General features: G+C 40.6%; 1 protein-coding gene across 2 annotated transcripts in view; it reads right to left on the reverse strand.

The window, feature by feature from the left end:
* Positions 1-550: 550 nt before the first annotated feature.
* NEK11 (NIMA related kinase 11) overlaps positions 551-20,531 on the reverse strand; it is an 84,177-nt gene continuing 64,196 nt past the window's right edge. For both annotated transcript variants that reach the window (XM_048300665.1, XM_048300657.1), the window contains 2 exons: positions 15,871-15,967; positions 551-851 (listed from right to left, as the gene is read on the reverse strand). In XM_048300665.1, coding sequence (XP_048156622.1) covers positions 647-851; positions 15,871-15,967 — 302 coding nt within the window. In that variant the 3' untranslated portion in view covers positions 551-646. The remainder of the gene's footprint in view (positions 852-15,870; positions 15,968-20,531) is intronic.

Raw genomic sequence — 20,531 nt, forward strand, 5'->3', positions numbered from 1 at the left:
CATGCTTCTTCCATTATGAATATACACACTATCTCTGTGTATGTGAGCATGCATATATCTATATAAATATGCACATATGTATGTATTTCCACAGTTCCTTTGAAATTTAAACAGATTAAATGCAGCCCTTTTGAATAATCAATAATAAGGCAAATAGGGGATGAGTGGCCATAAATATATATATATATATATATATATGTTTAAGGGTAAATCTGCCAAATTACAAAAATTATGGGCTTAAATATCATGAGGACCAGTTAGCACAGAAATCAACAGCAGCTGGAGTCTAATCCTGCTTCATTCCATCAGAGGCAGCTTTGCCAGTGATGCTCTGAGTGTGAACTGGCATCCAGACACGGCCCAGAACACCCCTCCTTATGTTTTAAGTGGTAGAAAAAGGGGACTCTGGTAACTGTGAATCCTCCCCTCCACTGTCACAAACATCTGTTCTTCTTCCTGCCCCTGTAATCCGTGCCATATTTACCCACTTCTCACTGCTGTGTGGACTCTCAAATGGTGCTTACCCACATGCTTAGGTACTACATTACCTTCAGCAGTGTCCCCCAAACACCACCTGTACTTGCCTGCTGGCCTGAAGGAGGCCCCTTCCCCCTCTGTGCCATTTCCAGCTGCTGCTGACACACTGTTACAGCTGAAGATGTGGCTCTGAAGCCTGTAGCTGTTCCTCGAAGTACAGCAGCTGATCCACTTCAAAGCAATCACTTGCTCTAGACACCAGTTTCTCCAAACACCTCCTGATCTCCTCCTCACTGGCATTCTGCTGTCTCGCTTGCTTGAGACAGCTGTACACGGCCTCAAATGCCTCCACTCCCAGCTTCTCAATGGCAGATCTGGGGATAAATATTATAGAAAAGGTCAAGTAAAAGTTAATTCATGTTAAATATTAACACAAGCATTAACTAGTACAGATTTCTTCTAAATGTTGTAGGTTTGATTAAAACGAACCTACATGATGCACCTTGTTTGTCTGACAGTAAAACGAACTAAAGTTTCCTGGAGAATTTCTCCATGATTGTTTGCCATACCAGGAGCCCAAGAGTAAAAACCTGGCCATAGTAAAGTCATGGGAAGCATGGTCATTGTCTTTGTTGCAGTCCGAGAATCCTCTCCACGCTGAGTCTGACAGACTCTTTTATCTACAGCAAGTCTGGTAAACAGACACGTATTACTGCCTCCGGATTTCATCAAAACCAAAAGGAGCAACCCCAGTCAGCCAAACACCAGTAGCATTTTACGTGAGCACACTTTCTTATTCATCGTTTTATTTTAGCTTCTATGAAATACAAGAAAACCATTGTACAAGCTCAGCATGAGCTAACTAGACACTTTTTTATTTTCTACAGTGCTCTCCTTTTATCAGAACACAGATCTGTAACTCAGTGACAAAATACACATTCACAGCACACACTCTTAATGTTGATTTATAAAAAAGATCCATTTGAAAATGGCAAGACAATGAACAGCATTTCTTCCTCCTAAAGGAAAAACATCTTTAAATTCATTTATCACAGGTAACACAAAATTTTTCACTCAGTGATGGCTTCATATTTTGAGGAAAATACCTGGGTAATTTTCCTTCAGTGTATCAGACTATCTGTCTGCTCCTCATGCTTCTGACACAGGATTTGTTTTCTTTCACTAAACTTTTACATGTTAGAGTAGTTGAGATTTGGTCGTCTTTTAGACAAAAAGGAGGTTCTTGGAAGGGAACCATGTCATATGGTGCCTGCAGTAGGCTCCTCAGCCAGTGCCTGAGGCAGCAGGAGCTGGGACACCCTCAGCTTGTGGCTGTACCAAGGATGAGCTGTACAGGGACAGAGAAGGGGATCGGACGTGTTCTAAGCATTAAGGCTTAGAACTTCAGTAAGTGTGCACGTAGGTTCAGAGGGAGCAGGCACACTTCCCATAGTAGTTTAAAAGGTTAAACCTGCCTCCCAACAACAACATCACAAACTGCAGTTGTAGTTTTTCGTTGTTTTGCACTGATTTTGCTACATGTCTAACACCAGGGCAAGGTCAACTGTTCTCACCCAATAGCAGAATCAACCTAACAGTGTAGCTGCTTTCCATCAGTGGTCATCCTGTTACTGCTGAGGAATAACATCATAATGAAATGTCAGCCAGTAAGAGTTCCATACTATGTAAATTCCTCAATTCCTAGGAAAACATTGCAAAGAATTTTACTTTATTGCTTCTCAAACTTGTCCCATCCTACTTGCTCTCTGCTTTTCTAGCACCTCAGTCATGCCCAGGTGTGATCCTCCTTAGGCTTCAGGTCACCCCTCCTGCTGGTTCCTGACACAGAGGCAGATGAGGAACCTGGGGCAGAGAAAGCCAGGACCCAGGATCAGAAGTCACAGGGCCAAACTGGAATCTCTACAGGTCCAGACCTGACTCAGTCCTGCTTCCTGTAACTAGAAACTGCCTTTTTCTTTTCTACCAAGAATGTAGTTTAGGAGAAAATAAAAACTGCTGGAAATAATTAATTCTCAGACACTGGAAGCCTAGGGATTGGATTACCACTGAAAACTAAAATAATGACCAAAAAATTGACAAATAATGTACATTTCTTAAAAAAAAATCATAAAAAATATCACCATTTCTCTCCAACAGTTAAAAATCAATACATGAGAAGCTATCCTGAAACCACTGCTACTTCATCAGTGCCTTTAATGACTCCTGTCTCCCTCTTAGACAAGTATGTTTAATTTTTTGGCAGTCCTGTCTATTTAAAGATGAAAAATTAAGCAAACCTGCTTCTGCTAATAAATGTGACCTGCAGATTCGAATCTTCTCTGTTCAGCTTGGCAGAGCATGCAAATCAGCTAATCTGTATAATAGCTGATACAATAGAATTAAGGGGGAAATGTTCATAGGTTGAAAATTACGGGGTAGGTAACAAAAATTATAACCTGCTTTTACAAAAGAAGACATCAGGCTCTGTTTGGACTTGAGAGCTGCATTAATACAACTCTGCTACCACATCATGCCTCACAGAGGCAGAAGTGTGGGATCTCAGAGAGTAAATGTCAAAGAGACATCATTGAGTGAATCGATCATCCTGATGGAGGGAGGAGGGAAGGCGCTTCCTGGAAAGCAAGGTTTGTCCATTATGGCCCTGGTCCTGTGCTAGGGGATATTTGTCCATCCATGTAAAATCTCATAGAGGCACAATTACAGACTGCTATTTCACATGAAATAGGGGATACCTGCACTAATGTTTTGAAAAGAATAAAAGCCTTACCATGAAATGTGCTGTGAGAACAAGTGCAGAACTCCCATTTACAGTCATGTGGCCATCCATCTTTTCTGATTTACTGGCATTTACTCTCTTTGTACCATCCTATAGCTTACTCACCTGTAAACTCACTATGAGTCATCATCACTTTCTCAGCCAAGATGACACGAGCAAAGGGGATACCTGACATCTGGGATTTCATTACTGTGACAAAAATTGTGGGCCACACCTCCATCCCACACTGCCCTAAATGGTTTTTCAGTGTGCTGAAATCAAAGCAGCTACATTGGGCTCCACCAATCAAGAGTCTGGCTTCAGCTGATACACAGTAATGTGCTTCAATGTTGTATCTCAGATTGTTCTTTCATTTCTTTGTTACAGAGTCTTAGATAGACAGAGGCATTCATGGAGCTCAGCTTCCCTCACTCCTGGCTGCAGAGAGCAGCCCCAGTAGGCCAGGCAGAGGAGGCACAGGGCTGGAGGCATGCTGTGACCACTAACACGCTGGCTGCACAGCAGATATTTCCAGTGTGGGGACTCTGTCACCCATGGAAGCTGTGGCCTGAAAAAAAATGCCTCTTGTTGCCAGCTCTTGTGCAGCACACAACACATGGCTGAGAAAATTAACTGCAACAAGACCCAAAGGCCATATTGATATTTGATTTGTGGATAAGGATGGAGCATGGATGTAAAATAGAGACTTGGTTCTATCAAGGACAAGGCACTTCTGAGCATGTGAGACGCAGTAAAGAATATCAGCAAAATCATAGGCACTGCTGGAAGTAGAGGGGAGCTAAATTGGACCCTTGAGAACTGCAATTTTTAGACACAGGGTGTCTAAAACCATTCCAAGTCATTTAGTGGATCTGGGCCTAAATGAATTTATCAGGCTATCTGGTGATTCGCAGTTGATTTCCTACGCAACAAGGCAAAATTGCTAAAATTTGACAATTTAATAATGTTGTGTTCTCAGCTGACTGAGGAAATTGTAAATCTTTCCCCGGGTGAACGAAGAATTCTCTATTATCCCATGGGTCTTTATTTTGACTATTCTGCTACCAGCTACATATTAACATCTCCTTTCTGGCTTGGAGATCAATTACAATCCACCTACCTTTACGCCACACTGACAAAAGCCACAAAACAAGATTAATGCTGAGGTTTGTGCTCCTGCATGGGCATTAGCAGCTGGGTTAATACCTCTCAACAACTTGTCGTGACCTGCCTTGAAGGGTAACTATGACACAAAGCAGCAGCGAAGGGGTTTTTCAGCTTCTCACTTTCCAATGTCATTCAGCATGATGGCAACTATAATTTAAAGCCATCCTGGTTTCACTGGTGCCTTCAGGGAGCTGCCTGTGGTCTGTGCAAGGAGGGGCTTTGCCCAAGCCACTACTGAACACACCATGAAGTCCCTTGGGATCAGGCACCAGCAATAACATCTCACACTGCCATAACAGGCAACAAACACACTGCTCCTAAGACAAACGCAGAAAACTCAGTTATTTCAAAATACTAGTTACTCATGTCTACATCAGTGTAAACCTTAATAAAGAAACTTTCTGGACATGGAATACCCATTCCAGTGGGCATTTATTTATCCTCTTGAATGCAGCCAGGCCACCTGCATCCACCACCAATGAGCACATTGTAAAGTAGAGAGCAAATCTGTGGTTTTTGGGCTCATGGGGCATAAAAGCAAGTACAGGGATCTTTGAAAGAAAAATTTCAGTTGATGCCTCTAAGTCCTGTTTTTCCTAACTCAAGGGAATCCCCATGGAGTCCAGCAGTATTACTTAGGATTCTCATCAACACATCCAACAATGATTTGTCTCTGAATTAATACTATTTCCAAGCATCAATTTATTAACCCTATATTTCTCTTTAAAACAATACTATCATGCCACTTTGCAGCTAACCAGAAGTGATATGAATCTTAGTGAAAAAGATTGTTACATTTGTGTCCTGAGATGACTCTGCAAAAGAATCAGGAAATTACATATCCTTAGTCTCATATAAAATATTGTTTTCTAACTGTACCACAAAATCTTAGGACATCTGCTACAGCATCTCATGGTTCAGTAAACAAACAGGTTTATCTCAGTCAGAACACAAAAGATCTCTGTCCTCTCGAGTTATATTTCTGTCATTCGGTTTGCTGGCCTTACTTGCTATGAATGATTAAAACTTTGACTCTTGAAAGAAATGGCTCTGGGTTCAAATCTTTATTTGCAGTAAAACTTCTCTGTTGCTGTTTAAAGACCCTTTGAGATCTGCTAGGAGAAGAGTATAATAAGTTCCATGATTCAGGTTTTAGGAACTTATTTCTAAAGGTAGGGCCTTTCTAGTTCTGACAGCTGTTCAATCTTGGAAATGTGAAAAAAATGGCTAAGTCTAAGAAAAGGCCTTATTGGAAAAAAAAAAAGGTAATGGAAAGTATTATTATATAAAAGCTAGTAAGAAAAGAAATATGAATTGTTAATATTAACCCCCACCTTCACCTTCAAGCCTCAATGGACTTTGACCTTCCTCATATTACTGCTGAATGAAAATTTCTTCACTTGAAGACACAATGATAATTTTCATAATTCATCCTTAATTACTTCATAATTCCTGAATTAAAGCACCTTAATTTGATTGCAAACAAAACTCTCTGATGTCCTACTTCAAAGACCTGCAAAATCTAAACTATATTTAGAACATGTTTTCCCATGAGCTAAGAAGGATCTTATTATTAAAAGATGTAGACACACAGGTGAAGAAATATAAACAATAGTATTCTCCATGCACCTCATTTTCAGAGATAAATTAATTTATAAAATGGGAATTGAAGCTGACATCTGCGCTTGGAAGAAGTATTAATTAGAATTTAGAGCTGCTAGTTGAATTCTAGCTACTATCAATTTAGAAGATGCTTTATCATACGATAAAATGTGCGGTTTTTAGTTTTTCCCACAGAAGGAAACAAATTACAACAAAACACAGTCATTTAAATCAAACCTGAGTATTGCAATTGTAAAGTCTATCTATATTCAGAAATTTACTACCAATACTAAAAATAAGAGAGGAAACATACTTGCTTCTATAGAGCTATTCTTCATGAGGTAGGGTGGGTGAAAATTACACTGTTTCACTGTGCCTGTGAAGAATTACCCAAAACACACTTCAGTTGCAATAGCTGGGCTGCAGTAGCTTTATACACAGTCTGAGATTTCCTAGCCTGGCTATAATTATTTAAAAAACATCCTGATTTTTAATAGTGTCATGGCATACAAAGAGTCTTTGAAAAGTCATCCGTTTAATTCCTTCAGCATCACTGATCAAGATCAAGCAGAAACTCATGGCACATTTAACACATGCCTGATGTTATTTGCTTTGTTTATCAATGCATTTGTTTTATACAGGTATGTTTGATGAGCAGCACAATATACAGCTACTTCTTGAATGTGGGCATGCAAGAATACAGTAGTCACCTCTGAAAAGTCAATAATTATACACAGATCTTGTAATAATTTAGGAATATTACTGCATTCTCCTTTGTTCAGCTGTGTGGTTATACAGTTAATGATGATTTCCTTTTACATGGCCTGATATTGGGAGGGAGTCTCTCCCAATTTAGGATTTCACACCAAAATTACAGTTATAAAACTAACAATTTGCCTATCAGAGAAAGGAAAAGGTACTTATGCATTTCAATGAAACAATCAGAATACTAATTACTACATATATGTTTTCTCAAGCCAAGCTTTGTCTTTAGCCATATTGTATTAAGTGTTACCACTGGATGTAAAACAATGCATTTCTGAGTTAGCAATTAGCCAGTCTCATTAAAAGGTTGTCAACGTATCAGGTCCTTCAATGGAGAAATTAATGTAATCAGCTGGTATGGAGATGGACAAATCTTGATAGAAATATCACAAACACCACAGTAATTTACTCACAAAATTTCCAGCTTGGCTTGTGCACTGTACAGCCACAGAGGGAGGTGAAGCAGCATTCAAGCTCTGAGCTATGACAAACACCCATACAAGATTACAGCAAAAGTAAAATTACTCTTACACAATCCAATCAAAAAGGCATTTTAAAAGCTGAAAAAAACCCCAACTCCTGTGGAATGTGAGATGCCCAATTATGGCAAATATATAAGCATGTGTATACATATACATAAAAATATACACTAATGTATACACAAAAAAACTCCCAAATCTGTTTGCATAAAACTTTATGGAAACAGTTTTTTGAACATCAACCATTTGGGCTTAGCTCACATCTAAATCCACCCAAGGGGGCCTGAAGCTAGGTGGATTAAGTCCACAACTTCTTTCAAGTCTCTTTTCACATCTGTAGCCCTTTAAAAAGTTCCTAGCACAAAACAGGACTAAGGAAAATTCATGTCTTGGCAGAGCCATACAATTCCATGATGACACCATACTACAGAGAAAGAAAGAAAAGCAATTACCAACTATGGACAGTAGATCTATGATTTTCAGAAAGGCCTAGAAAGATTTATGCATTCAGTTTCTTCTGGATCTGCATCAAAATAACACAAGCTTCACAGACCTGTTTAGGCATTTAAAGAGGTAGATAGAAGTCTAGTACTTTTATTTTTTTCCTAAAAAGAAAACATTTATTGTCTCCCAAAACAGAGCCCTGGTCATTCCTCCATCAAATCTCTTGGAAAATTCCCTACCTATATTTCCCTCAAGTCGACTTCCCAAGGTTGCAATGCTGCTTCTAGTAAACACTGTCAAAGTTCTTTGAGTGGTTCTGTTTTGAAAACAGACTTTATAATTAATGCTGCATGAAAGCATTTTCACATTTGCAAACTATTGACAAAATCAAGGTACTGGAAATCTGAACAGCCTGATCTATGCATTGGGTATGCACAGCAGGAGAAACTAGGGAAACCATGAACATGTTTTGTGCAAAACAAAAAGAAGTATAAGTCAAACTCTCTGAATGTTTTGAGTGTTTGGGGCCACTTGACATTTTAAAATGAGTGAGTCTATTCTTAAAAGTTCAGGTGTTTTGCTACTGAAATGCAATTTTCAAAGTGAATAAAAACTCCCTCCAGTGCTAAAGCAATTATAATACTACTGTCCACTTAAAAAAAAGTTCTTAAAAATTCAGAATAACAGAATGACTCATGGATCTATGACATACAGCTCAGCAGAGAAGATGAAAAAATCTGAGTTTTCTTTATCTAAGTAAATTCACAAAATATTACATATTGTTTTAAGGGTAGGACATGAGGTTCAAGTAATGTGCAAAATGGGCAAAAAATGAGCATCCCAAGAAAATGCATCAAACTTTAATTGTGCCCCAATACTCACTCACTCTAACTGCCAGGTTTGTTCTCATTGTTCATTTCAAAGTGCACCATAACAAATGTAAAGATGCTAAGAACTGCTGAAATTATGGTGTTGGCAGGTGATGTGCTCTTCCCATCCTCAGATGCAGGAGGAGCAGCATAAGAGACAAAGCCCATTTTTGTCATGGAAAGGGAAGAGTATGGACAGTGGGAAGAAGCTGAATGAAGACCCATGGAAAATGCCTGAGGAATTAGACCATCAGGTCCAACTTCAGCCTTGAGGGGTACTGCTGCTTCTGCTGCAGAGGACTCCTAAACTTCTGAGCAGTAGCCACTGTCTCACTCACCTTAATTTCTTCTTAGGCAGGAGGAGCCCAGGATTCACCTGTTCCCACTTTCTCTCTCAGTCATTGCCTTGGGACAGCAATCACTCCTGAGCCAGGAGCATTCACTCACGTCTCCCTGACAGAAGCCAAGAACCAATATCCCAGCTTGGTCACACACAGGAAGGGTTCAATCTTCCAGTGTTCCTGCTGAGTTTACTGTAGTCTCACTTGCTTGTAAAGCAAACAGCAAACCCAAAATACTTTCTTCCAATTTGGGTCTGGAAGGTAACAGTGCAATTATCTTAAAGTAGATTTTCAGTAAAAGAAAGAGAAACTCATGGACTAAGATGTTTGATGTGTTTCCATAATGAACTCATTGGGCTCATCTGAGACTGGCCTTTAAAATGAGGTGTAAGAAACTGTGACAAGTAGGATGAATATGTAAACAAAATTTTGGCTTAGCGCATGGGATGCAGAAAACTATAGTCATGCTGTAATGTTGGGGTCCCTCCCCTGCCGTGTAGCCCTGGGAGAGGGGCCCTGAGGGCACAGACACGGGGCTTCCCTGTCCCTGCTCAGCCTCGTTCCCATTGGTTGGTTTGTGTTCCCTGCGCAGGCAGAAGGACCCTTGGTCCCGTGACTGGAACAGTTCCTCAGCAGAGCCCCGGCCATGCGGCTGGAGAAATAAACATCTCTGAAACAGCTATCAAGAATCTGTCTGTCCATATATATTTCCTTTCCACGGGACTCCTGGTTTGATATATGCGTGTTGCAGGATCCCCACTGCAACAAATGGTGGAGATTTGTGAGCAGAACGATCCCCGATCCCTAAGCGACTGATTTGTGTGAGTAAACCCTGGAAACTTTGGATTCCTCTTCTTGGTTTTGCTTTGCTATTCCATATCTGAACTATGGAGGAACCGTGGGAAGACTCTTGGCTCTCAGAGCCGCATATGGACATTTATCTTAAACTTAAAATGATTCTTGAACAACGATTTGTAAATTTTAGCTTGATTCAAGCTCAAAAAGAACTGAAACACTTCCTGGCATGGTTGTTTAAGAACTTTTTCTATGTTTCTTGGGATTTAATTCTTACCAAGGGCTTTTGGAAAACCGTTTGGACACAGTTAATACTGGAGTCAAAATATATGCCGATGGAAGAATATTTTCGTGAATATTATTTAGTTACTGAGACTGTTGAGCAATGTCAGCTGTGTCCTGGCGAAGGGAAGCCTGGCGCAGGGACCGTGCGGCCCAGGCCACGTGCACCGAGCGCTCTGCGAGCAGCAGCGAGGCAGTTCCCGCGTGCGGGCGGAGCCACGCGAGCCGCAGTGTCGGTGGCGGAGCGAGGCACGGCGGGAGCGGCGGGACCCGGCAGTGCCCGCCCGGTCCTGTGCAGCGCGTGGTGGAGCGAGCCCCGTGAACGCCCGACCGAGAGGGGCGGCACGCGGGCGGCGGCTGGCGGCGATGGCGGTGGAACGGAGCCGCGCCCAGCCGAGACGCGCGCTGGAGCGGGGCGCGGGGGAGTCGTCGCTCGGGGGCCCGGCCGAGACGTGGGTGCAGCGCCCGGCATCAGCAGCGAAGCTGCGACCAGAGGAGGCGACGCACGGAGAACTGAGCGGCGTGGCCCGGCTCGGCCCGCGCAGCCCCGAACGCGACCCTGGGAAGAGCGCGCAGGCACGAGCAGCCCCGACAATTCCAACACGGGAGCGACCGAAAGAGAGAACAAAGACGCAGCGAGACAGAAAACAGCAGACACTCGGAAAAAGGAAAAAATCATAGTAACTAAGATCTTAGGGATAGTAAAATGGTATAATGTTAAGCAAAATTATGGTTTTATAACAAGGTGTGACAACCAGCAAGACATATTCGTGCATAGAACTGCTATTAAAAAGAATAACCCTGAAAAATGCATCCCAAGCTTGGGAGATGGAGAGGTGGTGGAATTTAATATTGTACTAGGGAGAAAAGGGTTACAAGCATCGCAGGTCACTGGGCCTGATGGTGTTCCTGTAAAAGGCAGTATATATGCAAAAAATCGTAGTCATGTTAGACAGTATCTCCATTGTAAGCCCCCCCTACAGTTTCCCTTTCCTAATCCCACCTTTCCCTTTTACCCTATGTCCTATTACCCCCAGTGGATTCCCAATCCGTTTTTTCATCCATGGTTTTCCTCACAAAACCATGCTTTTGCCAATTGTTTCCCCAAAAATCCCTTTCCAATGCCGAGTGGGGGATGAAAAGGGGGAGGGAAGAAGTTAAACCCTCTCCTGCCTCAGTTTCCCCACAAAGCATGCTCAGAGAGTTCTGTCTCCCTTCTGTCAGCCCTAAGATGTTCCAGAGAATCTGTTTGGACATTCAAAGACTCAGGAGGGTGGCTTGTTTTGTTTTGAAACTGTTCTTGTTATGTTTATCCAGTTGTTTTCATTCTCCTTTTATTAAAATAAAACGGGTGAGGTGTTGGGGTCCCTCCCCTGCCGTGTAGCCCTGGGAGAGGGGCCCTGAGGGCACAGACACGGGGCTTCCCTGCCCCTGCTCAGCCTCGTTCCCATTGGTTGGTTTGTGTTCCCTGCGCGGGCAGAAGGACCCTTGGGCCCGTGACTGGGACAGTTCCTCGGCAGAGCCCCGGCCATGCGGCTGGAGAAATAAACATCTCTGAAACAGCTAGCAAGAATCTGTCTGTCCATATATATATTTCCTTTCCACGGGACTCCTGGTTTGATATATGCGTGTTGCAGGATCCCCACTGCAACACTGTAAGATGTCTTGGGATCACCAGACAGAAATTATTACCTGAAAAAGGAGTGTTGGACAGAACACAGTAGTGTGTGTAAGAGGAAATTCAATGCTCAAAACCATTTAAGGATCAATACCTTCAGGAGTACTCTATTCATCTGCAAAAAACAGATAGTGGTAGCTCAGACAGTGCCAAAAAACTTCCTTACCAAATATGTCTTTTGTCTGTGAGAAGACATCTTATTCCTCAAGCATGTTTACATCATGACACCTTCAATGTGACAGTCAATGACAATCAAAAGGTCACTGAGAAGTTTTTTAATCTCTTAAAAACCAATTACCTTTTCTGTATTTGTTGCTTTTGTCTTCACTAAGGATCTCCTCAAAGATGTCAATAACAAAACCAGTTTCACTTGGCTCAGAAAGATCTACTCCACATATATCGAAATACTACATCAAGTAAACAATTTCTTTACTGTAAGAATTTTTTTTTAATTGTACACATAAATGTACAAAAAGCCTTCTATACTTCAAACATTTTAGGACTACTTATCTCAAAGAACATCCAGTGCCTACTGAATGACCTCAAAACGACCTTTCTTTCTGAAATTTTAAGATAAATGGTGCATTTGACGGCAGCATCACAAGCACAAGAAGCATACATACATACTGCTCCTGAGTCTAAGCCAGTAGTGTTGCAAGCATTCACAGGACCAGAATAAAAATATCACCCAATGCCTTTTCTTCATGATTTCTGAAAGACTGCTTTACTTACACTCAGCAGGAGATGATGAAGTCTTTTGCTTGTTCATGGTATGCTGCTGCGCGTAAGACTTTGGGGACTGACTAAGAGGTGCTTACTGCTGGGTTAAAGGATTTTAATTTACTTAAAATTTGGGGCATAAAAGCCTTTTCCTTTTACTGCCACACATTTTATTGAATTCTAAAGTGCATATTAAAGTTCATGGCTATTAAAATGACTGATTGTAGATATTCGTGGATATCTCCACAAAGGAGCACGAAATGATCTGTACTAAGTTTTTTGTATGGACCTTGGGGGAAAAAAATTAATTGCTGCTACTACAATTTAATCTGACGGGAAAAATGCTTTGGCTTGAGGAGTTGCTTCTGAAGAACAGCATGGTTCTCTTCTGAGATGCAGAGTTGGAAAGTCTCTGTGGGGGAACATCAGTGAACAGTCATTCGTTTGTCTTCATGGATCCCTCCATGAAGGTAACTTGGCTCTGGATAGCATGTGACAATAACGCTTCTCACACCTGGCATGCACCAAGTTACCCAGTAACATCAAGGATGGGAAGCACCAAGAGAAGTAGCTTGTGGGCTGGACAGAAAACACCAGGATATGGCTCCTCCCATTTTCTGCATCTAACATGATTCCTCAGTTTCAAAGCCCAATATGAGGAATAAGAATCCCGTAGCTCTGGTTTCTGTATTTGGTTGACCTCTTGCTGCTGGCATGCAGGGCTGGGAAGGAGCATAATGATAACCTTTGTGGGAGCTAGTTCAAAAAATGGAGATTTCTTATCGACACTGCAGATCCCAATATCAAAATGTTTAGCACTGGAATGGAAATTTTTGTGGAGGGAATGAATTCTGCTTGAAAGGTAAAGTTTAATCTCTGCTGTTATAAACTTTATAATGAATTCTGATACCAAATATAACAAACTAGAAATTGTTGTCACTGGAGTAGGTGAATTTATCATGACTTTTACTGAGAGGACAGCAATTCACATTGATGCTGGATGTGATCAGCTGGAACAGAGAGTGCAATGGTAATTGGAAAGAAAAAGTCTGGGGAAAGAGTCAGGGGCTGTAGTGAAGAAAAAGCCATTTCTTTCCACTTAAAATGGGAGGAGACCAAGCACTCCTACCTACCATATTCAAGAATATCAGTGGCTTCCTTCTGTATTCCCATAAAGATTTTTAGCACAGCTTCCCTCTCACATGAGTATCCTTGTCAAATCCTGCATAAGAATATAGAAGAAGCCTCCTAAATTGCTGCTCTGATACACAGCAAGTCAAAGAAGGCACTTAGTGCAGTACACTGCAGTAACTCAAGCATGACACATAACATCTTGTCAAGTGACTGTCTTGCTACAGTTGTTTGCAAGCCCACATTATTCACGTGTCAATTGGAAATGGCTAAAAGGCACTTTTGCTGTTAGACTCTGTGTTATTTTAGATGAATCTACCATTTTATCAGAGCTATTGATACTTTCTTCCAGTAAGGTCATCTGTAATGTTTGGGCACGAAGTTTCTTTATGAGCAGTTCATGACATAGGAGTCTCCCTCATCAGAATCTATTGCTCCTAACATCTAAAAATGGTGCAAATCCCAAGCCTTCATAGTCCTCTTTCTACAGTGACTTGGCACCCAAACAGATTTTACTGCACCTCCACATTACTTCCCCTGCTCTGCTCTTCTCTTTCCTTATAGGAACTCCAACTACTCAGTTTCTGTAAGACAAATCCCTCACATTGTCTCCCTCTTCAGAAGCTGTCATCTGGAAGATCACCCCCAGAAGTCTGCATCTACCTGAGTAAAACTGAATAGTACAAGTCTAAACTATATTAGCCTTGCTTATGTGGCACTGTTGTGTGGATGACATTCAACAAACATATCATATGAAGTTTGCCAAGGGATGAGCAGAGAAGCTGTGGCTTTCTGTATTGATTCACATCCAGATGTGCTTCCTTCTCACCACTGAAAACCCCACTGTGCCTGGTGTGCAGATTGGCCACGGGTCAGAGTTTGCAGCAATCTCCTTGACTACCTACATGCTGGATACTGTGCTCACTCACTTGTTCCTTAAAACTTTACCTTTCAAGCAATTAAGTCCTTTCTCACCTTTACATAGTCAGAAAATGAAAAAGTCACCCTATCTCTTGGAGGAAGGAGAAAAACGTGAGTCACAACAAACTGTGAAAACCATGAAGCTGCACTGGAAAAACAGAATTTGAAAGAAGTGATCTAATCATACCTCAGCCCTAAAAGCAATGACTATGAAGTTCAAATATTTTAAGTTTTATCCAGCAACCATGAGAACACAAGGTGAAATCTAAGTTTAGTGGGCATTTTGACTAAAAACCTCACCTTGCAAGTAGCTGGCACAAAACAATGCATTACTTTATTTTTGTAAGTAGTTTCCACGAAAAGAGAACGGAAAGCAATACAAGTGGAAGGCTGTACGACCTGGGACTGGTTGCACAATAAAAGCTAAGCCATGAAGTGAAACCCTGGGAGCTGTTGCATCTTGAAATACCATAAAACCAAACAACTCCTATCTGGAGTAAATGTGGTTGGTATTTTCCTGAAATACATGGTGATTTGTTTTAAACAGTGATTGTTATCAATGCTGTTGGAATTGTACTCATTTTCTTTAGAGGACTCAAATAACTATTAGCATCTACTGTTTGAACTTATTTGCATTCCAATAACATGCACCACATTATTGGCACTGTCCACCTACACAAGAGAAAAATGCCCTTTTTTAAAGAGTTTATAATCTGAGAACAGTTGAATCTTGCAACATTGCAAAGAATATTTGAGTTCAGAAATAATACACATCACTATGTTTATCAGATCAGCACCTAAATTAGGATGCAATAAATCTTGGAAGGCCAGAAATACTGACTCAAGATAAGGGCTCAAGATACTTTAACCAGTACGTTCTAGAAAGGAAACACAGATCTTTGTTTTATTAAGACACTGAAACCTTTATAAATAAAGCTGGGGTTTCAGCAATGCTGAAAACAAGTAGACAATAAGTTTCAAAGGGAACTGCCCATGTAAATTCCTCTGTCTCATTTGAAAATCCCAGCCAAGAGCAGCAATTTTGTCTGCTTTAAAACATCATATCACCACGGGAAACAGACTCATTCACTTTTCATTCCACGCAAGAATGAAGTGTGGGTGAGGGAGCAAATGTGGTGGTAATGTGTATGTCTGCAGGTGATTTATGGGCATGTGCTGTGCTAATAAAGAAAGTGAAATTCAGAGTGACACCGAGAGCAATTAAGGCAAACTAGAGACTGGAATGATCAGAAGTGAGGGTCAACTTTCATCCTCTCTAGAGGTAAGTAGGCAAATCTGTAAACACCTTATCATCCATTTCTTCTTGTTGATGGGATTTTGGGGTTTTATTTGCTGTGCTTTGCAGTTTTTCAAATCCGTATTCTTTGCCTGCACATTGGTAACGCATAAATATGCCACTTACTCCCTCATGCGTTTCAGCTTGGTCTCAGCCATTGCACTGTTGAGGGCTCTGAATCCCTGGGGCACCCCTGGAGACACTCCGGTGACAGTCGTCGAGCCTACAAATCAATGCACAGACACACAACCTTTTTCACCTTCATCCCCTGAGCTCTATTGCAGAATCAAGGGCAGTCAGAAGGAGGAAGACTATTCCTGTTTCTCACAAGGCAGTGCCATATTAATTAAAGATGAATGAGATTATTAAATGCACATTAAGGGCAACTTCTTTCTGAGGGACAAGTAGGTTTATAGCTTAAAGACACCAGAATTGTAAGAACAATTTTCCTTCTGTATGATACACAAGGAATTACAACAGAAAGGACAATCACTTGAGGAAGTGCTGGGACAGATTAACATCCAATAACATTAAATTTGTTTAGGTAATATGCATTTTCTTCCATTGTTTTTGTACTCATTTTTAAGAGCAAGAACATTCTTTCTAACAGGCAAGTCTCTCCTTTAGCTTCATCATTACTGTAAACTGGAAGTATTTAACTTACGACATCACCTCTCCTTCAGATAAAGCTACTCTTTTTATGTATGAATATATATATACATATAAACAGAATATATATATATAAACATACCTGTACATGTAAGTACATATACATGTGTGAGAAATATACATGTGCATAAACACACATGCCCACTCTTTCTGTTTGCAGGCCTTGTGAGCTGTTGCAATATTTCAGGACCTAGGGCTCACATACCACTGAGGTACTCATCCACAGGAACATAGAATTGCTGAATCACAGAGGACTGTCAGGGTTATCAGCTCAAATATGCTGCAATTTCATGTAGTCATTCCATCATACAAGTCTGTGGTTTTCCTAAGAAATTTATGTACTTTTTGCTCTGACCGCTCCCATTGAAAGACAATTTCAAAGCCTCACTGGGAGCTGGTGGCTAAAATCTCCCCTCTTATTTCCTGACAAAACTTCTTTATCAAGCAGTTCATGCTCATTTTCCTTCTGTGCCAGTTCTTTTCTTTGGCTTACACAGTTCTTTCCTTCCCTTTTGCATACTCCTTTCATTTCTTTATAATTGGAAAAAGAGATCCTATTTCAGCTTTCCATTTGTTAAGCTAAACAAAGCAGCTATTTTAGCTTCTTCTTGCAAATTGTTTGGCATTAGGATTTCACTTCCCAAAAGAGGAGAAGATGCATCAGGGTGGGACTACATCCTGTGTAAATGTGTGGTCTGTGGCACACAGGACTCAAATTCTCAACAGGCGAGGGAGGGCTCTGCATAGGATAGGAACAAACCAAAAGTCAAACATGTTAACACAGTGCCTCATCTAAATGAACACACACTCCCCTCCTAGCAGGGGTTTTAACTCGTACACAGCTGGGGTTTGGCTGAGTTTGGATTGCACTAACAGAGATCACATGCAGCCAGAGGGAGCTTGCAGCTACCCTCCCTCTATGAGCTGGTATAGACACCCCCAGAGAACACCAAATGCTCTGGAATGTGCAATCCAAGTTCTCCCAAGAGATCCTATAAGTTAAGATAGATCCTATATCTTACATGATTCTAGACCTTGACCACATACATTTGAATACTGAGATTAAAACTTTCCATTGTGAGTGATCCTACTGAATCACTCACAGTGAGTATCTGCTGGATTCAGAAGTATCCACAGAAGAAATGGATTCCTGATTCTGTTAGCTGGACAGACAAACAATTGCACATTTAAAAACATTTTCCTAGCTTATCTTTACACCTAATGGCTAGGAGTTGTCTGGTGCCTAAGTATTACAACTCAGGTATAGTTAATGCAGTTTGAAAGATGAAAAATGGCAAGCCCAGTTCTTACTGGCAACCAATTATTTCATCCATTAATGCAAAAAACATTTCCTGATCATTTCCTGTAACAGTACACATGTATATCCATATGTTTTTACATGGATTCTGTAAGCATTCAACTCCTTTAGCAGCACTGGAAAATTCAGCTATCCTCAGGATAGCCCTGAGGAAACTCCAGGTGCTGTACAAAGCAATGCTCATGACTTACTGGGTTGCACGTTCCTCTCTCAGTTGGCACAGCATTAAGGTCCAGATGTAGGGCTGTGGTGCTTTGAAACCAATTAAAAATTGATGCCCTGAGCACCGAGCACCAGTGGCCTAAGGAAAATACAAACCTTGCAGTCTCTTAAGAAACAGTATGTTTAACCACAGGCACCAGATAAATTCTGGCATTGCTATTATTACAGGATATATCACTATAGTAAGAGCTCAGCATATTTTTTCTGTTTAGTGAATTCAGTATATTTATTACTACAATATTTCCTTCTCCTCTGACATTTCATTATTAAAGACATCCTTCTTGTTTGTTTTGTTTTGGGTTTTTTTTTTTCCCCCTGGGATTTCTGGCTAAATAATTCCTATTTTGTCTACTTTACACATTGGCAGTTGGCCAAGAAAAACTTCATCTCTACATGCAAACTCTCTATCTTCCTCTCCATTTAATATGATTGTCTGGCTACTGCAAGGCAGCATGGACTGAAGATTGTAGGATGCTGCAAAGGTGTGGTTAGTCATTAAAAAAATGAATTCTCAGTAAAGACTGCTAAGAGCTTGACACACTGGTGCTACAGCACACCTCAACAAATTTTGTTGGGCTGATTCATAACCATTCCAACTTCTATATCAAGGGTATTTTCTTAGAAGCAGCTACTTCATTGATAATATATTTTGCACCCAGCTTCAGGCAGTTTGTGTACCCACATATGAACACACAAAAAGGAACCATGCCTCTTCAAAAAGTTACCAGATAATTATTTGCATTTTTTATCCAGTATATCATTCTTGATCTGTTAAACAAAATCAAATGAAACAACAAGAGCAGTGGCTTTTCAAAACCAGGTATTGTGGCTTTCTAAATGTATTTGAATGTCTCCAAGTGTCTAACCCAGTATTGCACAGAATAACACAGGGCAAAGGGCAAAAGATCTTTGTTCTCTCAGGTGATAGAGCATCAGTTTGAGGTTTTCACTGAGGATCTGTAGGGAAAGGAATTTATTCACAGGTGCATTATCTGGTAAGAGTTTTCATAAATTATGGCCCAAAGGCATTCCTACAAACATTTCTGCTAATGACCAAAGAATTGGTGACACACATCTACTGCATTTCTTTGTAAGCCATTGTGTGTTGTGAAGCTGTTATCTCCACTGAGTCACAAACTTCTGTCTGTATTTCAGATTTCTTTTCTTTAGCTTTCACTGCTACGCATGAGATCCTTCAATGCCTTTTTGTACAAGATATAAAAGGTTAGAATCAGATGTGTTTTCCTGATCCATAAATGACACAAAGTGACCCAACTGCCCCTAACCTTCTCTTCCTTTATGCCAAGCAAATTTAGTAAATTGTAAAATGAGTTTTTCAAACTCCCTTTTCCTTTGCGGCTCTTTTCTGGGATCTTCCTAATTTTTCAGTTTATCAGCATAGCCTCTCTTATTTCAAATGCACTCCACACGGAGCTGTATAGCCAACACAAAAGCAACTGCATACCACACTAAAGCTCTGGTATTCGGAGTGACTCTGTGGAACTTCTTGAGGAGAAAACTCAGTTGCCTCCCAAGTCCTTTTATAAACACTGAGGTTTATACTAAACAAATTCCACCTGATGAAAAACAATGCATATTTATTGCACCCTTTTTATCACAGCCTTTGCTGACATAAAAAAAAAGTTCTATTTTTTAGAACTACCAACCACTTGAAACAACTCATAATTTTTCGTAATACTTTAACAATGAAGGACGCTACAAGAAATTCTGTTCTGGCCAGATTCCTGCTTCTATTTCCCTATTATTGACATGAAATTCAGGAGTACCCATTATAATTTTGTTGTAGCTCTGTAGCCCAGTAATATGGTATTGCTACTGCTTGCACCAGCCCACACATCTGGAACTGAGTCTGCAAGGCTTCAGGCTTTGTCTGATCTTGTCTTGCCTTGACAGAAATTTTGATTTAATTGCTTAGGCTATAGCAGCAGTTCTTCTAATTACTGTGTAGTGAGCTATTTTGTTTTGTTTCCACTTATTCTTGTATCATATAAGCTTTATTTTTAGATGGATGTATTTCTTTGGAGAAAATCATACCTAATTACTACCTTAGCTTGGAGAAAGGCTATAGGTTTCAGCACAGACTGGTTGGATATTTTTTTAATGATAAAAGTACAATTTAATTCTTTAATATTAAAATTTTTAAAAGGCTTCTTCTTGTCCTTAATGTTGAATGAAAAAGATTAAGATAAGGGAGTTTCTAATACTAAGATTGTTTTTAAAACAGCACTGTTTGTCTTTGGCTAATATTCTTGTTTGTTCTCAGCAGCCTTCAAGGCAATTCCTCTCTTTAATTAAAATAACAAAATATCAAAGCACAGAGCAAAATTTTCTCCTTATTTTAACTTCTGCAAACCCACTGCAGACAATGATGTTGCATATGCATAAATGAGTGCAGAATTTGGAGACAGGGGGTTCTCTGAAATGTGAAGAGAAATTGGATGTAAGTGTTCCTTCCTTCAGTCCTGAGGGTCTCCCTGACATGGGACCCAGGTGACCAGTGGCTACAAAACTATGATGGCCACAGCTTTGACTACTTCATTTCATCCCTCCTCTTTGG

Source organism: Corvus hawaiiensis, chromosome 1 (genome assembly GCF_020740725.1).
Source record: "Corvus hawaiiensis isolate bCorHaw1 chromosome 1, bCorHaw1.pri.cur, whole genome shotgun sequence".
NCBI lineage: Eukaryota > Metazoa > Chordata > Aves > Passeriformes > Corvidae > Corvus > Corvus hawaiiensis.